Source organism: Biomphalaria glabrata, chromosome 14, assembly GCF_947242115.1.
Source record: "Biomphalaria glabrata chromosome 14, xgBioGlab47.1, whole genome shotgun sequence".
Lineage (NCBI taxonomy): Eukaryota > Metazoa > Mollusca > Gastropoda > Planorbidae > Biomphalaria > Biomphalaria glabrata.
This window is the reverse complement of record NC_074724.1, coordinates 32,004,314-32,027,071: the sequence shown is the minus strand read 5'-3', so window position 1 is coordinate 32,027,071 and position 22,758 is coordinate 32,004,314. Positions and strand designations below refer to the sequence as shown.

Genomic DNA, 22,758 nt, shown 5'->3' with positions numbered 1-22,758 from the left:
GTCTAGTTGTACCACTACATTGTACATAGAGTCTAGTTCTACCACTACATTGTTCATAGAGTCTAGTTGTACCACTACATTGTACATAGAGTCTAGTTCTACCACTACATTGTACATAGAGTCTAGGTCTACCACTACATTGTACATAGAGTCTAGGTCTACCACTACATTGTACATAGAGTCTAGGTCTACCACTACATTGTACATAGAGTGTAGTTCTACCACTACATTGTACATAGAGTCTAGGTCTACCACTACATTGTACATAGAGTGTAGTTCTACCACTACATTGTACATAGAGTGTAGTTGTACCACTACATTGTACATAGAGTCTAGTTGTACCATTACACTGTACATAGAGTCTAGGTATACCACTACATTTTACATAGAGTCTAGTTGTACCACTACATTGTACATAGAGTCAAGTTGTACCACTACATTATTCATAGAGTCTAGTTGTACCACTACATTGTACACAGAGTCTAGTTGTCCCACTTCATTGTACATAGAGTCTAGTTGTACCACTACATTTTACATAGAGTCTAGTTGTACCACTACATTGTACATAAAGTCAAGTTGTACCACTACATTGTACATAGAGTCAAGTTGTACCACTACATTATACATAGAGTCTAGTTGTACCACTACATTGTACACAGAGTCTAGTTGAACCACTTAATTGTACATAGAGTCTAGTTGTACCACTACATTGTACATAGAGTCTAGTTGTACCACTACATTTTACATAGAGTCTAGGTCTACCACTACATTTTACATAGAGTCTAGTTGTACCATTACACTGTACATAGAGTCTAGTTGTACCACTACATTGTACATAGAGTCTAGTTGTATCACTACATTGTACATAGAGTCTAGGTATACCACTACATTGTACATAGAGTGTAGTTGTACCACTACATTGTACATAGAGTCTAGTTGTACCACTACATTGTACATAGAGTCTGGTTCTACCATTACACTGTACATAGAGTCTAGTTGTACCACTACATTGTACATAGAGTCTAGTTCTACCACTACATTGTACATAGAGTCTAGGTCTACCACTACATTGTACATAGAGTGTAGTTCTACCACTACATTGTACATAGAGTCTAGGTCTACCACTACATTTTACATAGAGTCTAGTTGTACCACTACACTGTACATAGATTCTAGGTCTACCACTACATTTTACATAGAGTGTAGTTGTACCATTACACTGTACATAGAGTCTAGGTCTACCACTACATTGTACATAGAGTCTAGTTGTACCATTACACTGTACATAGAGTCTAGGTCTACCACTACACTGTACATAGAGTGTAGTTCTACCACTACATTGTACATAGAGTCTAGTTCTACCACTACATTGTACATAGAGTCTAGGTCTACCACTACACTGTACATAGAGTCTAGGTCTACCACTACATATTACATAGAGTGTAGTTGTACCGTTACACTGTACATAGAGTCTAGGTCTACCACTACATTGTACATAGAGTCTAGTTGTACCATTACACTGTACATAGAGTCTAGGTCTACCACTACATTGTACATAGAGTCTAGTTGTACCATTACACTGTACATAGAGTCTAGGTCTACCACTACACTGTACATAGAGTCTAGGTCTACCACTACATTTTACATAGAGTGTAGTTGTACCACTACACTATACATAGAGTCTAGGTCTACCACTACATTTTACATAGAGTGTAGTTGTACCATTACACTGTACATAGAGTCTAGGTCTACCACTACATTGTACATAGAGTCTAGTTGTACCATTACACTGTACATAGAGTCTAGGTCTACCACTACACTGTACATAGAGTCTAGGTCTACCACTACATTTTACATAGAGTGTAGTTCTACCACTACATTGTACATAGAGTCTAGTTCTACCACTACATTGTACATAGAGTCTAGGTCTACCACTACACTGTACATAGAGTCTAGTTCTACCACTACATTGTACATAGAGTCTAGTTCTACCACTACATTGTACATAGAGTCTAGGTCTACCACTACACTGTACATAGAGTCTAGGTCTACCACTACACTGTACATAGAGTCTAGGTCTACCACTACATTGTACATAGAGTGTAGTTCTACCACTACATTTTACATAGAGTCTAGTTGTACCATTACACTGTACATAGAGTCTAGTTGTACCACTACATTGTACATAGAGTGTAGTTGTACCACTACATTTTACATAGAGTCTAGTTGTACCATTACACTGTACATAGAGTCTAGTTGTACCACTACATTGTACATAGAGTCTAGTTGTACCACTACATTTTACATAGAGTGTAGTTCTACCACTACATTTTACATAGAGTCTGGTTCTACCACTACATTTTACATAGAGTCTAGTTGTACCACTACATTGTACATAGAGTCTAGTTGTACCACTACATTGTACATAGAGTCTAGGTCTACCACTACATTGTACATAGAGTCTAGGTCTACCACTACATTTTACATAGAGTGTAGTTCTACCATTACACTGTACATAGAGTCTAGTTCTACCACTACATTTTACATAGAGTCTAGTTGTACCATTACATTGTACATAGAGTCTAGTTGTACCACTACATTGTACATAGAGTCTAGGTCTACCACTACATTGTACATAGAGTCTAGTTGTACCACTACACTGTACAAAGAGTCTAGTTCTACCACTACATTGTACATAGAGTGTAGTTCTACCACTACATTGTACATAGAGTCTAGTTGTACCACTACACTGTACATAGAGTCTAGTTGTACCACTACATTATACATAGAGTCTAGGTCTACCACTACACTGTACATAGAGTCTATGTATACCACTACATTTTACATAGAGTCTAGTTGTATCACTACATTGTACATAGAGTGTTGTTGTACCACTACATTGTACATAGAGTCTAGGTCTACCACTACACTGTACATAGAGTCTAGGTATACCACTACATTTTACATAGAGTCTAGTTGTACCACTACATTGTACATAGAGTCAAGTTGTACCACTACATTATACATAGAGTCTAGTTGTACCACTACATTGTACATAGAGTCTAGTTGTACCACTACATTGTACATAGAGTGTAGGTCTACCACTACATTGTACATAGAGTCTAGGTCTACCACTACATTGTACATAGAGTCTAGGTCTACCACTACATTGTACATAGAGTCTAGTTCTACCACTACATTGTACATAGAGTCTAGGTCTACCACTACATTGTACATAGAGTCTAGTTCTACCACTACATTGTACATAGAGTCTAGTTCTACCACTACATTGTACATAGAGTCTAGTTCTACCACTACATTGTACATAGAGTCTAGTTGTACCATTACACTGTACATAGAGTCTAGGTCTACCACTACACTGTACATAGAGTCTAGGTCTACCACTACACTGTACATAGAGTCTAGTTGTACCACTACATTGTACATAGAGTCTAGTTGTACCACTACATAGTACATAGAGTCTAGTTCTACCACTACATTGTACATAGAGTCTAGTTGTACCACTACATTGTACATAGAGTCTAGTTCTACCACTACATTGTACATAGAGTCTAGTTGTACCACTACATTGTACATAGAGTCTAGTTCTACCACTACATTGTACATAGAGTCTAGGTCTACCACTACATTGTACATAGAGTCTAGTTGTACCACTACATTGTACATAGAGTCTAGTTCTACCACTACATTGTACATAGAGTCTAGTTCTACCACTACATTATACATAAAGTCTAGTTGTACCACTACATTGTACATAGAGTCTAGTTCTACCACTACATTGTACATAGAGTCTAGTTGTACCACTACATTGTACATAGAGTCTAGTTGTACCACTACATTGTACATAGAGTCTAGGTCTACCACTACACTGTACATAGAGTCTAGGTCTACCACTACACTGTACATAGAGTCTAGTTGTACCACTACATTGTACATAGAGTCTAGTTGTACCACTACATTGTACATAGAGTCTAGTTGTACCACTACATTGTACATAGAGTCTAGTTCTACCACTACATTGTACATAGAGTCTAGTTGTACCACTACATTGTACACAGAGTCTGGTTCCTATGTACCGAATACACCTATCCTTTCTGCAAATCCACCTTTCAGGCACCCGTGCCGTTCAGCACCCACAAATACCACTTCACAGTGTTGTGCCTGGTCAATGGCGACCTAATGTCTGTCTTTTAGTGACTATCTTTTAACCAAAATCTAAAAAAATAAGATGACGATCTAGCCTACCTATCATTTGGAGAAATCACAGCTTCCTAAGGGAAAAGACATGGAATAATGTATCTTAAGATATCTGAAATGGCGAAATCTGATAGTTTACAGTATGTTCAACAGCTCTACTGAAGTCTAGCTATAAGTACCGGTAAATAATATATATATATATATATATATATATATATATATATATATATATATATATATATATATATATATATATATATATATATATATATATATATATATATATATATATATATATATATTGATGTATGGCGATATGTAGATATGTACCTCTTGAATATACGTACCAATGCTAAACAAAATAATGATGAAAACCAACTTTAACATAGTTTATTATTTGTAGTAAAGGGAGGTCAAGTAAAGAATCGGCTGGTTTAGTCACACCAGACGGTGCCCTGACAAGAAGAAACTGAAACCAGTGATTCATCTGGGCGCAGCCATTGTCTTTGGAGACAGAAGGAGCCATACATTATTATTTATTAATATAAAATAATTATAAACTTCACCATTAACATATAGGGAACCAGAATCTATGGCTTTTCGAGTTTGGTCATTGTATTAGATTATTTACTTAATATTAAGTAGGTTCCACGTTAAAGGTATTGCTTTGGGAAGTGTATTATTTAAGGACGCCAGCGAATTTAATTTTTATTTACGCTTTACAAGCTTTGAAAAGGGAAACTGAAATATTTATGTTTAAGTTTGGAAATGTGCAGGGGAGGGACACGAAGGAGGAGGGGGTATTTGTACCTAGGCTTACAAAAACGAATTAATAAATACCATGAACTTCATTAACAAAGGGAGATAATATGTCATAATACAGTTTAAAAACTTTACAATATGTGTTCTCCCTTGTTTTGTTTGCAATCGCCCTGCATCCATAACTGGAAAAGCCGAAATTAGTTTTGGGTTGTCTTTCTGTCCAGGTCGCCCATAGACACCCCTTATATTCAGTGGCATAGCAAGGGTGTCACAGCTTTCCTATTATATTTATAATAATAACTCGATAGAATCTACCTTAGGTGTCGATACGTCTAGGTGTCCCTGGTTCAGTTCTAGTTAACGAAATAAAACAATGAAACCACTAGATCGAACACATAAACATCATCTTTACTGCATATCACACACGCTGGTCTCTATCTAACAACCAACACACTTCATGTCATTCGCGAAGAATGTAAAAATAGATTATACATACATACACACATTCATCCGTGACAAAGGGATTTTGGGGCTCTGGAGAAGCTTGGCCTCCCTTAGGGTCCCCCTGCATTTTGACAATCGACATCATGACGTGAGATAATGTACTTAATATATATATATATATATATGTGTGTGTATGTATAGGCTCTATCTATCTATCTATCTATCTATTTATCTATCTATCTATCTATCTATCTATCTATCTATCTATCTATCTATCTATCTATCTATCTATCTATCTATCTATCTATCTATCTATCTATCTATCTATCTATCTATCTGTCTGTCTGTCTGTCTGTCTGTCTGTCTGTCTATCCATCCATCCATCCATCCATCCATCTATCTATCTATCTATCTATCTATCTATCTATCTATCTATCTATCTATCTATCTATCTATCTATCTATCTATCTATCTATCTGTCTGTCTGTCTGTCCGTCCGTCCTACATCCATCCATCCATCTATCTATCTATCTATCTATCTATCTATCTATCTATCTATCTATCTATCTATCTATCTATCTATCTATCTATCTATCTATCTATCTATCTATCTATCTATCTATCAGTTGTTATGACATGATTAGGAATTAGTTATTTGTTTCGGGAATAAGGGGAAAGTTTTAATTAGCGACAAGTGACGTGACAGATCTTTAAAAAATAAGAACGCTCTAAGTGACGCTAAAAGGAAGACGCTTCTTGTAGAGTAGTAGACTTGAGTACGACATAATTGACATCGGACGATTCCCTTCTTGAGTATTAAACATATTTGTAGAACAACATATCAGCGTCGACTACATATTTGATTCTTTCGGCCTTACGCCGGTGTTACTGAAGTAGTTGAGTTCAGCGTTACTTCCAGTCAGATCTACACTAGACAGATTGCCAAGAATCAACACCGCGCGGAGGCCTTAACACTATCTATCTATCTATCTATCTATCTATCTATCTATCTATCTATCTATCTATCTATCTATCTATCTATCTATCTATCTATCTGTCTGTCTGTCTGTCTGTCTGTCTGTCTGTCTGTCTGTCTGTCCGTCCGTCCGTCCGTCCGTCCGTCCGTCCGTCCGTCCGTCCGTCCGTCCATCCATCCATCCATCCATCCATCCATCCATCCATCCATATATATATATATATATATATATATATATATATATATATATATATATATATATATATATATATATATATATATATATATATAAAGTCTGAATTACATGCAACATGGCCACTAATTTACCTAACAACATGATTAACAAGTTAAAATTGCATTGGCTTAATATTTAATGTAAAAAAAAAATTGGACACTCACTTAGGGGGCCCCCTCAAGTGGGTTCAAATTTGGAACCACCCTTACCCACCCTAGCTACGCCACTGATTATATATCTATAATTTATAGGCCAACACCTTAAATTAAATTGAGGAGGGAAATAAAATCTAAATCTAAATTTGTATCTAATCTATACGCTTGATTCTTGAATTTAGTAGGGATCTCCACAAATGTTATGCCCAGGCCTTTTTTGACAGCTTAGTGCTAGACATAGAGTCGACATAAGCGACCCTCCTTACCCGCGCATTGAATTCAAAGTGCTTATCAAGGGCACTAGTCCGAAGACTTTGAAATTCCAACTGCAATCTGAGCCTGAGGCTCTGAGGCAATCTGTTTATAATATTATGAAATAACAGAAATCATACTCCGAAGCGTGATACTTTTTAGGGGAATCCCCTCTTTTTGTCTATTTTGATTGATCCATACAAGCTCAATTGTCAATAGTCTAGCTTTTTAAATAGCTAATCTTCCTTCATGCTCTAAGTGTATTGTAAAAATTTAAAAATTAAAGATCTTTTTTTTCACCACAATAATTTCAGCATTAGTATATCTATGAAGTTGAAGAGTATTATATAGATCTAGAATAAGTCAAGATCTAAATGTATTCATTGTATTGTGGTATTATAGATTCTACTGGATGGTAATTTAAAAGTAGGTCATACACGACTATTTCTAGATACACAGTTTATTTTTAGAAAAACCGGAAAATTTTGTCATGGAGGCGAACAACTTTCGATTGTTGTTCAGTTGTAACTCTTGTTGGCAATACATTTTTAATGTTTACGTTGCAGAAGCTGTTTGTTTTTATAGTGTGATGCCCTGTAATATTTACAATAAAAAAACATAATCTAGATCTAGATAACCTAGCTAGATCTCACAGTTGTCACAGGCACAGGTGTTTCACATCACATCGTCACTGTCGACACTGTTTCACAAGTCAAGACTCAAGAGTGTGACAGTCACAGTGTCAAGAGTCAATAAGTAAGAGACACTGACAAGTCAAGAACCAGTGGACTGGAAGCTGAAAAGGTAGCCTATAGTCGCCTATAGACTTTATTATAATATAGTCAATATAGATCTAGATTCTAGATCTAGATTTCTAGATCTAAGACTCAAGACTAAGTTCTAACTTACACTAACTATTCTAAATTATAGAAGTTAAAAAACAAATAAAGTAAAGCCAGTAAAGGTTACAAGTACAAGCAACAAAAGGTATACAATGATATAATTTATTATAGATCTAGATATAGACCTCTCCCTCTATTTATATATTAATTATTATGATATGTCTAGAGTCTAGATCAAACTTATGATTTATGCTATTGACCTATAATTATATAGGACTATACTGTCTATAGACTAAAGACATTAGTCTATATAAATATAATATTGACTCTACTCTATATATAATTTTAATAGGATCTGATCTACTACTTGATCTAAATTAGAGATTTAATACTAGATCTAGATCTAGATCTTGATCTAAGTCTTTTTTTAGAATACTAATCTAGATTTAGCTCTTACTGAGTCTAAGTAGTAGGCCTACTAATAGTAGTATCTTGAGTTTTTAAGTTTAAGTAAGTGTATTTAGATTTAAATTTTGATCTAGATCAGTGATGGACAAACTATGGCCTGTGGGCCAACTCTGGCCAGCAGAAAGGCTTTATCTGACCCGCCGCATGTTTAAAATAATTTTACTCACACTCATGTAAAAATTCAAACTTTTAACACAAATTGAATCATAAGACTAATGCTAAGTTTTGTAATAATAATTTAAAATAATTTTAATCACTCATGTAAAAATTGAAACTTTTAATACAAATTGAATCATAAGACTATATGCTAAGTTTAATTTTTATGATTCAAGATTAGTTGTTTTGTAGAACGTTAAGTGAGCCTCAATCAAGTGACTGTTAATTTGATGTTATTCTTTATAAAACTTAGAAATATAAACCAGTCCTTTATAATAATTTATATCTAATAGAGAGATCTAGATCTCTCTCTATATATATTGATCTGGACCTAGGTCAAGTAGTAGTATTATATTATAGACTATAGGCTATAGATCTAGAATCTATAGAGTCTGTTACACTTACACAGTAGTACTTAACTTAGTAGACTACTTAGGACTACTAGTCTAGTCACTAGACTTCTCGATTAACTAAATCTATTAAATCTAAAATAGCATTAGACAAATCATGACAGTAATGATTGGAAGTCTTAATATACATCTTTAGTTACTAGAAAATAATTAATTTAATAATGCTTAATATTAATTGATATTATATAGATATTATGAGATTAAATAGATCTAGAAATCTAGTTCAGTAGATCTAGCTTGGGTATGCTTGATCTAATCTAGATTCTAGATAGACTAGGGTTTCCCAAACTTTTGACCTATGTGTAGGCCTACCCCTTTAATAATTTGTGCAATGCTGAGTAACCCTACCCCCCCCCCCCCCCACTTAATTATTAACGGAACATAATAAATGGTTAAAACATCAGCATAGTTAATGAGGTGCAACGCTTATCCCCTCCAAAGTCTTCCTGTACCGCTGGGGGTATGCGTACCCCACTTTGGGAAACACTGGACTAGACTATGTATATAATAATATAGATCTAGGTCTATTTTTTGTTTTATTAACATCATAGGGCAGGGTTTATAAAAAACATTACTCATCAGCGTAATAGTAGGGTTATAATATAAATCTATAATGATTTTGAACATTCTGACTATGAATAGCAAATAGAATTGTGAAACACTGAACCATGACTTAATGAAATAGAAACCACAACTTAATGAAATAGGCCTACTCAGAAAGACAAAAGCAAATTTTTTTTATTCCGTATATGCCAAGACAAGTTTCTATAAACATATTATCCTTCTTTCTTATTGCCATTAGATAATGGACCTATTTAATGGGCAGGCCTGCCCATTCTTTGATGTTATTTTCCCATTACTGCTCTTTGTTTGTGCGTGTGTGTGTGTGTGACTTTGTTTATACCTAAGGTTAGGGTTTGGAAAAAAAAAAGGCTTCCCCCCCCCCCCCCCCCCCCAACTTAAAAGTTATGAATCCACTAGTGACTGGAACTAAGCCTTTACAGCTTCTATGTTTGGATACTTTAAAGGAGCTTCATAACACAGCATCACAGGCCAGATGTGATCCACGGGCCGTAGTTTGGCCATCACTGGTGTATGTATGAACCTATTTAATTTAAGTTCATAATGTAAGCTTCAGTCGCTGTCTAAATTAGTCTCATAAATAATTTTTCACTTAGTACCCAGATAAGCAGATTACAACCATTTCAATATGCTCGCTCATATCCTGTTGTAAACAGCTTTCTTCAAGTGCTCATCAGCATCATAATCTGTCCTTTTTCGTCGTAGGGGGTGATGTGACAGCTCGCGTAACAAAATCCCTCTACTTTTACCGGTCAGCAGCTGTTCTTAGCATGATATCAAGAAAGAGGCCGGTCCATTCTCTAATGTTATCCGGCCAGTGCCAGTGCACTATTTATACAAATTTAGGAAATTTAAAATTCTTTATTGTTATGACACTTTAGTTAGACTCTAGTCAATGGCCAGTTAATTTTCTACAAGACGGGAAGACTTCGGAGGGGGTACGCCTTGCACCTCATTAACCTAAGCTGAATTTTAAAAAATTCACATTTATTATGTTCTGTTAATAAATTAAAGTGTGTATGGGGGGGAGGGACTCAGCATTACAAAAATTATAAAAGGGGTACACATAGGCCAAAAGTTTGGGAAACACTGCTTTTCACACATCTTAAAGAGCAAATAGCCAAGCTTCACTGATTCTTTGTCAATTAGGCATCAGGGGCGTAGCTAGGAATTTTTATTTCCCATCGTTTGGGGGCCCGGGGGGTCTTGACCTCTTTGGGGCCCCTGCATTTTGCATAATATTTAATTTTTAATGCAAAAAACACTCATTTGGGAATTTCAAATTCTCCCCCCTCCTCCCTCACCCTAGCTACGCCACTGTTAGGCTTACAAGCTGATTCCAAAATTCAATTATGAGATCCTACTAATTTTCCTAAGAGTTGAGTCTATGACTCTTGGAACTCTAGGCCCATGCAAACTTGCCCTAAGAGTAGAGTCTATGACTCTTGGAACTCTAGGCCTATGCAAGATTGTCCTAAGAGTTGAGTCTATGACTCTTGGAACTATAGGCCTATGCGAGCTTGTCCTAAGAGTTGAGTCTATGACTCTTGGAACTCTAGGCCTATGCGAGCTTGTCCTAAGAGTTGAGTCTATGACTCTTGGAACTCTAGGCCTATGCAAGCTTTTCTCCATCTGCCTGTAAACTTCTGTCTGAATAGATCCAAGCAGATGTTAAGTATTACATCCCTATTACCGATTGGTCCTATCCCAATGCGCTCGAATTAGAAGCGAGGCCTTTGGCTAAGCACACCAGAAAAACTCCCACACATTTCTTTTCTGTATCACATCAGCCGTGCAGGTGTCCTCCATAAAAACGGTCCTTTAAGGAACGCGTGATCTACAAATATAAGATGAAATCCTACACGGTAAAATTTATTGGGATAATATTTCTTCCCAAAAGTATTGCTTTGTCAGTAAATTTCGTAGACACCTACTATTTGGTGACTGGTCACATTTTTTATTGCAACCGTTAAGACTCAATTAGTCAGCTACCAAATCTGTAACATACATTTTCAATATAAACTCTTCCACATATACACTAATTTCGTTTCGGGTCACGAATTACTGATGACGAAAAAAAAATACATTGGATAGCGCAAATGCTGAGGTTTCCTTTAATAAAAAATAACATTCAGTGGCCTCCTTCAGTCTTGAAACGACTATGGTTCATCGCGAACACTTTTTCATGTGGCTGTGGAGCCCTACTTTGGAGAGACACTACCGTCCACATATTTTGCATGTCAAGGTGGCCATTTTCCGTGTGGCACGCTTTTCTTCTAGAATCGAGGCCCATGTTTTCTCGCTATCCATAGCTTTCTTGGTCACCGTCTCTCTCCGGCTAGTGCGGTCCAAGGCTATGTCTTCCCAATGGTCAGTATCATATATGTTCACAGATTTTAAATCCCTTTTTATCACATAAACTTAAAGGAGGTGGGGGTGACCAGTTTTTCTTGAGCCAGAGGCAAGTTGCCGGAAACAGAATGATTTTCGGGATGCGATTATCCTCCATCCGGCGATCATGTCCGAGCCAGCGCAGGCGGCGTTGCCTGAGGACTGTAAAGATGCTGGGAAGGCCCGTTCTCGCGAGGATCTCAGTATTGCACACTTTTTCTTTCCATGTTATTTTTAAGATCCTTCAAAGGCAGCGCAAGTGGAATGAGTTTAGTTTCCTCTCTTGTTTTGTGTAGGTAGTCCTCACTGACGTACAGTAGCGTGCTATGTACGCATGCCTTGTAGACCTCCATTTAGGTCGCTGTGGTGAGCTTCTGGTTTTCTAGCGAAGGTTGATGAGGCCTTCCCTATGCCTTTTTTTTTATCTCCTCTTCTAGTGACAGGTCACCTTGAATTGTAGACCCAAGGTAGCACTATTGTTATCACCAATACATATTATATAACCTATGTATACTTCAAATTATATAATATTCAAAACTTTCAAGCTTTTTAAAAATTATTATACTCTATTTTTTCAGCTCTTAAATAGTACAATGTACTGCTCAGTACAACAATGCACAAGAAAACATTCTTCAAACATAGTATAATGTACATTTTATGTCTAAATAGTTAGCTTAAGGTGAAATTCTTTAACTGTTAATGGTGAAGTTTGACTGGGTTGGTGCCTCCCATGTTAAAATCATTTGTTCTTTGTAAGTATAAACTATTATGTAGATCCTCAAGTACTTGTTGTCTGCCAGCTAGTATATTGACCGTCATATGCATGAATGATCAGTGTGCCAAGTCTTAAAGCGGTTCTCCAACCATTATTTTCACGTCTCTTTGCCCCAATTAAAACGCTTTGGCGTCTGTTTCAAACTAAAAAAACAGTTTCCACTCCAGCAATCAACAGATAATGGCTTCGCTAGAACTGTGTAGTGGCCACATCGCCAACGAGAACCGAATATAGTTTGGCTGGTTAATGTAAGAGCAATGTCATAATATAGTTTAGCAGGTTAATAAATATAAGATCGATGTCCTAATATAGTTTGGAGGGTTAATAAATATAAGATCGATGTCCTAATATAGTTTGGAGGGTTAATAAATATAAGATCGATGTCCTAATATAGTTTGGAGGGTTAATAAATATAAGATCGATGTCATAATATAGTTTGGAGGGTTAATAAATATAAGATCGATGTCATAATATAGTTTGGTGGGTTAATAATTATAAGATCGATGTCATAATATAGTTTGGAGGGTTAATAAATATAAGATCGATGTCATAATATAGTTTGGTGGATTAATAAATATAAGATCGATGTCCTAACATAGTTTGGCGTGTTAATCTAAAAGCAATGTCATAACATAGTTTGGCGGGTTAATCTAAAAGCGATGTCCTAACATAGTTTGGCGTGTTAATCTAATAGCAATGTCATAACATAGTTTGGCGTGTTAATCTAAAAGCAATGTCATAACATAGTTTGGCGGGTTAATCTAAAAGCATTGTCATAATATAGTTTGGCGTGTTAATCTAAAAGCGATGTCCTAATATAGTTTGGCGTGTTAATCTAAAAGCGATGTCCTAATATAGTTTGGCGTGTTAATCTAAAAGCGATGTCCTAATATAGTTTGGCGTGTTAATCTAAAAGCGATGTCCTAATATAGTTTGGCGTGTTAATCTAAAAGCAATGTCCTGACATAGTTTGGCGTGTTAATGAATGTTCCAACAACGACGTGCAAACTGTCTGGCGGGCTAGTATATGAAGTTTACGAACTTATTCATAAGACACATCCATTCGTTGTGTTTATGCAGTTTGTCTGTAGTGGTATGAGACGAATGATGAGATTGAATCTAGAAGGACTTGCAATAACAGGAAATAGTCTGGAAGTGTTCCGCAACTCCCTCCCCCCTCACACTTCCACGTGCTACAGATAAAAACTCTCTTTTTTTTTTAATTTCTTGATTTAAACTTCCTTGTCATGCCGTCGGTTATTTTTATCTGCACCGTTCATAAATTTTAGTTATCTTTGACTGTCAATGATTGTTATGTCTGACTGGAGTCGTTGGTGCCTCCCGTGGTAGGATCTTTACACATTTTGTAATCATTTTTTTTTGTTGGTTAAGCTTATGGTGAATTATTTTGGTGTATTCAATCTAAGTTTTATTGGACTTTCATAAATTTTAGTTATCTTCGACTGTAAATGGTTGTTAAGTGTGACTGGAGCCGTTGGCACCTCCTATGGTAGGATCTTTAGTTTTGTTACAATTTGTAATCTTTTTTTTTATTTTTTTTTTGGTTAAGCTTATGGTGAATTATTTTGTTGCATTTGATAACATAACTATGTTTTATTGGACACTAGTATTCTTTTATTCTGGCTGTATTCTGCGTCGATGTCTGTATAGTTTTGTAACGAGCTCTTTTCAATATCAAAGCATCACATCACTTAATGACATTTATTTACGGTAGGTTCATGTTCCTGTTACTCGTTCATCAAAAGGTTGCTTCTTAACCAGAGGCGTGGTGAACAAAACATGCGCCCCGGGGCAATGTACTTTATTGGCGCCCCCTCCCCCAACATGAACATAGGCGCCTCTCAGTGTGTGGCACCCCCCATGAGGGTAGCGCCCCACTGAGTATAGCGCCAGGGACATCTTGCCCCCCCTCTCACTACGCCTCTGTTCTTAACGTTAAACATACATTGTAGATCTCCATGTGCCCGTTCTTACGTAACACAGTCAGCAATTTATATTTCTTTGAATAGTGATACTTAATAATAAAAAGATATCTACCAGGATAAGCTAATATCTGTCCGAGCCTCGTTCTGTTTTCCTCTAAAATTAATGATTTCTGTTACATTGTTGTGACTTATCATTCTCAAGACAAGGTCACGAAAAATAGTTCGCGACCCTGGCCAGATAACATTTGCATTTTCTCGGCATTGAAAAAAAAAACGTATATAAAGAGATTAAAATGGAAAGTTGAAGTCGTTACTTAGTGGCAACATTAAGTAGCGGAGACAAAAAATATTGGATTGGATTCTGTCCAAATAATTTGTAAATGTTTGTGTAATTTTTTATTTCCTTCATTCACATTTATACTGGTTTTTTTTTTTTGGTATTTTTTTCATTTCAGTGATTAATGAATGCTTAAAGTTATAAACTTTATTAATATTATTTTTTTTCATTTGGTATGTAAATTATTAATCTTTGGAGAAATTTCACACACACACACAAAACCCGAAACTTAAAGGAGCCCAGATGTTGTTTTTTTTTTATCGACAACGCATGATCAGCTTTTCGCGGTATATTTCCATTGAATGAGAATGCAAATTACAATGGACACTTTCCTCTTGCTACCTTTGTTTTTCAAACAATGGCACTCTGAAACAATACAAACCCATACTTTTGTGAACGCGCTTGGCGCGAACAGTTTCAATCGGGAATAAAACGGTGTCTGGGTCAAGTTAATCTTGCCGGAACAAGACGCAATAAGACAACATATTAATCACTGTTATTCTAACACACTCAGTGTGCGCTCTGGTCGGATTGCAGTTGTGGACATTCGCGGCGAAGGCGTATTTGTGAGATGTTAGACAGCGGTGTTGTATAGCCAGCACAACGACCATCCTCTTTTTCTTTTAGTATTAACCATATAGCAGCTCGAGCTTACATATCGGACCGAACCACTAGCGGATCCAGAGCTTTGGAGTTGGGGGGGGGGGCGATTTTTTTCCAAACCCTAACGCCCAGTAAGTCCTAACCCTATGTATTGATATATATGAGAATGAAAAAAAAAAAAGCAGTGTTTCTCATCCTTCGGCGGAAAAAAAAGTCATGTTGAGGCCTTTCTCTTGCAAGCTTGGGGGTCTGAGGGAGCGCTGTAAGCTTCCCCCATTGGGGTTCGGGGCGAAGCCAAAAGCGTTTCCTTGCATTTTTCACGATCGCCCCCTGCCGCCCCCCCCCCTGGATCCGCCAGTGGTCCGAACACAGTATACGCTCTACTTTCTAAGTACAGTCGTCGTCTGTAGCTCCAAACAGCTAGACCACCTAAACCTCAGTAGATGTACTGTCGTTGTCTGTAGCTCCAAACAGCTAGACCACCTAAACCTCAGTAGATGTACTGTCGTTGTCTGTAGCTCCAAACAGCTAGACCACCTAAACCTCAGAAGTTGTACTGTCGTTGTCTGTAGCTCCAAACAGCTAGACCACCTAAACCTCAGAAGTTGTACTGTCGTTGGAAATCATTTGCATAATGAGTCGTACAGTAAAAAAAAAAAAATAATGGAAAAAACGCAAACTCGCTGCCAAATATCTCAATACTATAGGAATAAGATCCCTTTTTCTTTATTAAACACAGTTAATTACCACCAATTAATGTTAATGTTTTTATTGATACACGTATTTTCATGACCTATGAATGATTATGCAAAGTTTCCACGTGATCCTAACATGGGAAGTGGGAAATAAAATGTGTACAGAACGTAATGAGGGAAATAACTCCAAATATACATCCACATCTCTCAATAAATAGCATTTATTTCCCCTTTTCAGTAGGAAACAAAATAATTAACTACCAATAATTAATTAACTAATTGGTTAATCTTTTGATTGATTTATGTTTTGTTAGGTACAACAGATAATTGTGCAGAGTTTCAGCTTGATCCAAGAATGGGTGTGGGAGAAATAACATGTACAAATATTGTACCAGATAGAAAGCTTTGTACTAAAAAAAAAATGTTGCTTCTGTTTTTTAGTGCATCGAGGGAAAAACCTGGAAATTGTTCAATGCACTTGGATATTACTTGCAACAGAGATGACTCCTACTTGTGTAGAGTCAATTTACTATGAAATTCCTAACCCAAAAAAACGGGAATGTATTGCTTCCCGTGACATGCTAATATATTCATAAACACTCGATGAGGCATGTTGAGTCGTCTGTCTGTGATGAGATAAATTGGTCCTCTTACCAATTTCCTTTCCCTCATCCTCTACGTTCTTTTAAAAGGATGACTTGAAATAGGCGTTTATTTTCCCTTTTGGCTGCGACTGTTTCCCGAAGCATTACCATGGTCTACCAACTGTAAGAAATCCTTCTTCTAGGTCCCTGATGCATTATCATCTCAGAGTACTGTTAAGGTGGGGGAAAAATATGATGTCTTTACATGACCTTTTACTAAATCGTGTTCTTTACTTGTGATAAAGTATATGTATATATGTGTGTGTGTGTGTGTGTGTTGACTGATGCAAGACTTAGATGCTATTGCGTATACCGGGTGTAAAAGAGCAGAACGGCGGATGAAAGGGGAGACACTCATGAATGCTGAAAGGGGAGAGAATATTTGAACGAGAATATTTAAGTGAGTCGAGAGAATGTTGAGAATCCTCCTTGATTTAATTTGTAGTTTGTAATTGTTTACACTGCAATTGAAAGTCTGTAGATATTTGTTATTAAAATTAAGTACATTAAAAAAAATCATTTAATAAATACACCTATAGAATAGGTTGGGTCAGCTGACTGGATCTACCAACTAAAACACATTAACAGTAATAAGTCATGTACTTTTCCAAGTCATGCAGACTCCTACTTCTAGAATAACCACAAATTCCCTGTGTGTGACCCAAAGACTTCGACAGGTCGCGATAGTCACTTTCACCTAACTCTTTCTCTCGTAATTATTTACCACATTCTGCTGAAATCAACGCTGGTATCGTCAGTTAGGAGAGAAAGAGGACTACGCATAACCTTACCGTGACTACCGAATACTTACCCCCAAATGACGATTCAAGCATCTCAAACCATTTAACTTTGACTGATAATGATACCCCTCGTACCCATCTCCATCACCGCCAATATCTGCAGGACGAGAACCTTGTTCTGGGCAGAAATTTGTAATATGCCGAAATTAGTTTTAGATCTAAGCCCGAATTCCCGGATTTTTTTTTGACTTCCTGATGCTGCCAGCACTGACCCATGTTCTTTCTTGTACACATATTGTTTCACTTTCTTAACACTTAGGGGGAAATGGTATTTTGTTCTGTAATTCTTTCGACGTATTCATCAACAAGACGGGCTCGAGCTGCAACTCCACAGTAGAAACAGACTCGGGCCTCGTTGTCTTTCTTAAAGATAGGAACCAGCACCAGAGGGGATGTTGTGATATGTGTGAGTATGTGTGACTTTGAATGGATGGTAAATGGGAGCGAGGACAGTGAAGTAGCGCCCACTCCTCCCCCAGACATCTTCTACGTCATCGACTGTTACGATTGCCTAACACACTGACTCATGCACCCAATGCCATGCTCTTAAAATATGGATGAGACATGCCTAAAGCAATTCAGACCAAAAAAAAATGGTGAAATGTTTACGTCAGTTTGACCTAATTAGATTTCTTCTTCAAGTGGCGCTTAAATTTTTTATTTTATTTTAAATCTCTCAGTGGGATCATCCATTAATGACGTCCTCCACGAAATTGAAGTCACAAGTCTCCATTTCCTTTCTCTTAGACCTTGTTACTAAATATAGACTTAGATCACGTTTGTATTACCGTGAACATTGCCCGACATTCTATGGCTGTTGTCAGGTTTAGGAGTTAATTAGGTTGTTCAATAGCTGAACAAGTCAGGTTTAGGAGTTATTTAGGTTGTTCAAAAGCTGGACAAGTCAGGTTTAGGAGTTATTTAGGTTGTTCAAAAGCTGGACAAGTCAGGTTTAGGAGTTATTTAGATTGTTCAATAGCTGATCAAGTCAGGTTTAGGAGTTATTTAGGTTGTTCAATAGCTGATCAAGTCAGGTTTAGGAGTTATTTAGGTTGTTCAATAGCTGAACAAGTCAGGTTTAGGAGTTATTTAGGTTGTTCAATAGCTGAACAAGTCAGGTTTAGGAGTTATTTAGATTGTTCAATAGCTGAACAAGTCAGGTTTAGGAGTTATTTAGGTTGTTCAATAGCTAAACAAGTCAGGTTTAGGAGTTATTTAGATTGTTCAATAGCTGAACAAAAGTCAGGTTTAGGAGTTATTTAGGTTGTTCAATAGCTGAACAAAATTAAGGTCCCGAGATTCAACCTGACAGGAACATCATTCACACACAGTCGTACATAGAGTAACCAACTATGTGGATGAATTTAAATAACAAAATTAAATAACAAAATTATACCAAATTGTCACCATGGTTTCATAGTAAACCAGGTGCTGACTGATTGACGTCACAATACTGTCGACATCGGCAATGATAGAGTTAGACCTCAACTGATCCCCAACTGGCGCGAACTGTTGTGTAACGGCCACTGACACTCCACGCCGTCAATAATCGCCAATCTGACAAAGACACTCAAGATACTTCCGAGAAGATAAGCGACGCCAACACTGGCAAAGAATCGAGTTCTGTACATACAACTCCAACACTGGCACGAAATAAACACAAAACTCAACTTCTACTCTAAAACTAGAAGTAGTGACAATCTCATACAACCTATAATAAGAGATATCACAAACAAAGTAACTCACCCTAAACAGGGGTCCAAAAATCCCACAGAATAACAAGTCCAAGGAACTAGTATTTTTTTTTACACAGACTAATAATCTTTTTACGGCCCAACACACCGTTCGTTTCAACCAACTTCAGAGGGTGAACTGCCTCATGACAAAGAATGACCAATAAATGTCACCGGACTTTGTGACATAGCAAACTGCCAAGTCATCCTCTGTCAATGCCAAGTCATCCTCTGTCACTTCCAAGTCATCCTCTGTCAATGCCAAGTCATCCTCTGTCACTTCCAAGTCATCCTCTGTTGATGTCAAGTCATCCTCTGTCACTTCCAAGTCATCCTCTGTCAATGCCAAGTCATCCTCTGTCAATGCCAAGTCATCCTCTGTCACTTCCAAGTCATCCTCTGTCAATGCCAAGTCATCCTCTGTCACTTCCAAGTCATCCTCTGTCACTTCCAAGTCATCCTCTGTCAATGCCAAGTCATCCTCTGTCAATGCCAAGTCATCCTCTGTCACTTCCAAGTCATCCTCTGTCACTTCCAAGTCATCCTCTGTCAATGCCAAGTCATCCTCTGTCAATGCCAAGTCATCCTCTGTCACTTCAAAGTCATCCTCTGTCAATGCCAAGTCATCCTCTGTCAATGCCAAGTCATCCTCTGTCAATGCCAAGTCATCCTCTGTCACTTCCAAGTCATCCTCTGTCAATGCCAAGTCATCCTCTGTCAATGCCAAGTCATCCTCTGTCAATGCCAAGTCATCCTCTGTCACTTCCAAGTCATCCTCTGTCAATGCCAAGTCATCCTCTGTCACTTCCAAGTCATCCTCTGTCAATGCCAAGTCATCCTCTGTCAATGCCAAGTCATCCTCTGTCAATGCCAAGTCATCCTCTGTCAATGCCAAGTCATCCTCTGTCACTTCCAAGTCATCCTCTGTCAATGCCAAGTCATCCTCTGTCACTTCCAAGTCATCCTCTGTCAATGCCAAGTCATCCTATGTCAATGCCAAGTCATCCTATGTCAATGCCAAGTCATCCTCTGTCAATGCCAAGTCATCCTCTGTCAATGCCAAGTCATCCTCTGTCACTTCCAAGTCATCCTCTGTCAATGCCAAGTCATCCTCTGTCACTTCCAAGTCATCATCTGTCAATGCCAAGTCATCCTCTTTCAATGCCAAGTCATCCTCTGTCACTTTAATTTTGTTCAACATACCATTTTATAATATGACTAAAGTCTGCTACATTTATTTCATTTGATCTCAAGTTGACTTTGTCTCTACTGGAATACAAGTTTCTATTTAGTCTTAGTTCACAAAGAAGTTACTCAAGTCATTTCAAGTTTTACACGTGAAACTATAATACCCCTACAGCGGTTTAGTTGTCTACCAGCAGTTTGGTGCTACAAGTCAACGACCGTCCACAACACCACTCCGTTTCAGGCTTTTAGAGTCTTGCACCTGGGCTTTAAGCCTCGGCCTTAAGATTAGCAGCCGAGCAGCCGAACGCTTAACCACTCGTCTATCTCGACCGTGTCGATAACTGCGTTCTCATGATTAAAGTACACATCCACATTCCTGTACCATAGTTGGACCTGCGAGTAAGCGTATCTTGAGGACGTCATAACGGAAGGATCCCTAACTGCTTCTTCTCTGTCAATAGCGTTTCATCAGAAGGTCTTGGGCTCAAGGTATTTCCGCTGTTAAAAATTCAATTCACTTCCTGGCCAAAATGTAACAGTCGACGCGCTTTGTCAAGGTCAAGACGTTGATACCGAGGCACTGGGGGAAGGGTCAGGCACGGTGAATCACTATTTCTCTTCCTCCTCTCCCCCCCCCCACTCAACCTTTTAATAAGCTTAAACAAAGAACTCTTTCCCACTGTCATATTAATTACAGCAGAGATTTAGCCTACCGCTGAAGGGGTGAATGACTCTATAAAAAATACAATAAACATGCTTACATGGGACCCTGCCGGACCAAACTAAAAGCATGGGGCAGTTTGTTTGCAGACAGATGTGTAGGGCCCTACCAGAAGTTACTATCTTGGCTTCCTGGAATTTTAACTCAACTAGATTTAACACTGGAATTTTAAAAGAGAGTTGTCTTTACTTTCTTCGTCAATGTGTAATTTGTTCTCAAATGTTCTGAATGTTCTTAATACTGTATAATGATTTGATGATTATTTTTTTATTAAAACAGACTCATCTTTGTGGAAAACATGCAACATTTTGATTAAATTTTGTTTTAACCCAGTACATAACGAATATACAGATACAAAATGACAAGAAAATTGTATTCATACATAGGGTCTGATGTTTTTAGTCTTGGCATCTTTTTCTGGGAGGCGCGGTGGCCGAGTGGTAAAGCGCTCGGCTTCCAGACCGAGGGTTTCCGGGATTTTAGGGCGCCACTGAGTCCACCCAGCTCTAATGGGTACCTGGCATTAGTTGGGTGAAAAGTATTGGCGGTTGGTCGTTGTGATTGCCACTTGACAACCTCGTTAACCGTAGGCCACAGAAGCAGATGACCTTTACATCATCTGCCCCATATATCGCAAGGTCTGAAATGGGAACTTTTCTTTGCTTTTTGCCAACTAAAAACCACATTACTTCTCTCTTACATTAACATATGTCTCTCTAGGCTCTCTAAGTAGTTTGTTCATACACGTTTTATAATCTCGCTAGTTTAAGAATTAGTTTTTCAATTGACAGTTTTTTTCATCGATGTGCTAATACTTTATCAGTGAATCTTTTTTTTTTTCCTCAGAATATTTAGAAGCAACCACTCTTTTTAATAACGAAATTCTTATTTTCTATGCAGGCACACATTGATGTAAGATGGTGTTGTTTTTTGTTTGTTTGTTTTTTTGTCCAAAGTGCTATTGCATTCCCTGAAGCAATCAGGATGATTTTAATTTTAATTGACATGAATAAGTGTAGGGTCGGAATTTAAAAAAAAATTCTTCTATTAGCTCAAACTTTTCTTGGTAGTGGAAGTAAAAAATAAATAACTTATTTGAAACTAAAATTGCGAAAATATTAGCGTGGCTGCTAAAAGAAATTGCTAAGACAATGAGTCGTACATTCTTCCAGTGCGTGGTGTCATCGACAAGAGTGTCCTGGGGGTGGGGGGGGGGGGGGGGAGGGAGTTCATATCAATTCAGTATGAGTGTGAGTGGGGGCTGTCAGATGAAGTGTCACTCATAACACCATAGACCTGTAGGGTTAATAAGTCCTGACTCAGAATTTGAAAGGACTTTCGCTTGGGGGCATGGGAGAGAACTGCAACAGGTTACAATGTTCTTGTAGGGCTGAAACAAACGAAGCAAGCATGGCTTAATGTTCT

At 37.6% G+C, this 22,758-nt stretch overlaps 2 protein-coding genes across 2 annotated transcripts in view; one reads left to right on the top strand and one right to left on the bottom strand.

Moving 5' to 3' along the window:
* Positions 1 to 7,090: 7,090 nt before the first annotated feature.
* On the bottom strand, positions 7,091 to 20,625 carry LOC129922726 (uncharacterized protein PF3D7_1120000-like). The gene is made up of 4 exons (XM_056009671.1): positions 20,443 to 20,625; positions 19,599 to 20,409; positions 17,703 to 17,809; positions 7,091 to 7,147 (listed from the first exon to the last, which is right to left on the bottom strand). The coding sequence occupies exons 1-4, from the start codon at positions 20,623 to 20,625 to the stop codon at positions 7,091 to 7,093; spliced, it is 1,158 nt and encodes a 385-aa protein (XP_055865646.1).
* Positions 7,980 to 22,758, top strand: part of LOC106052499 (uncharacterized) — a 37,307-nt gene continuing 22,528 nt past the window's right edge. The window contains exon 1 of the mRNA XM_056010322.1: positions 7,980 to 8,029. The gene's annotated coding sequence lies outside the window, so the exon portion shown is untranslated. The remainder of the gene's footprint in view (positions 8,030 to 22,758) is intronic.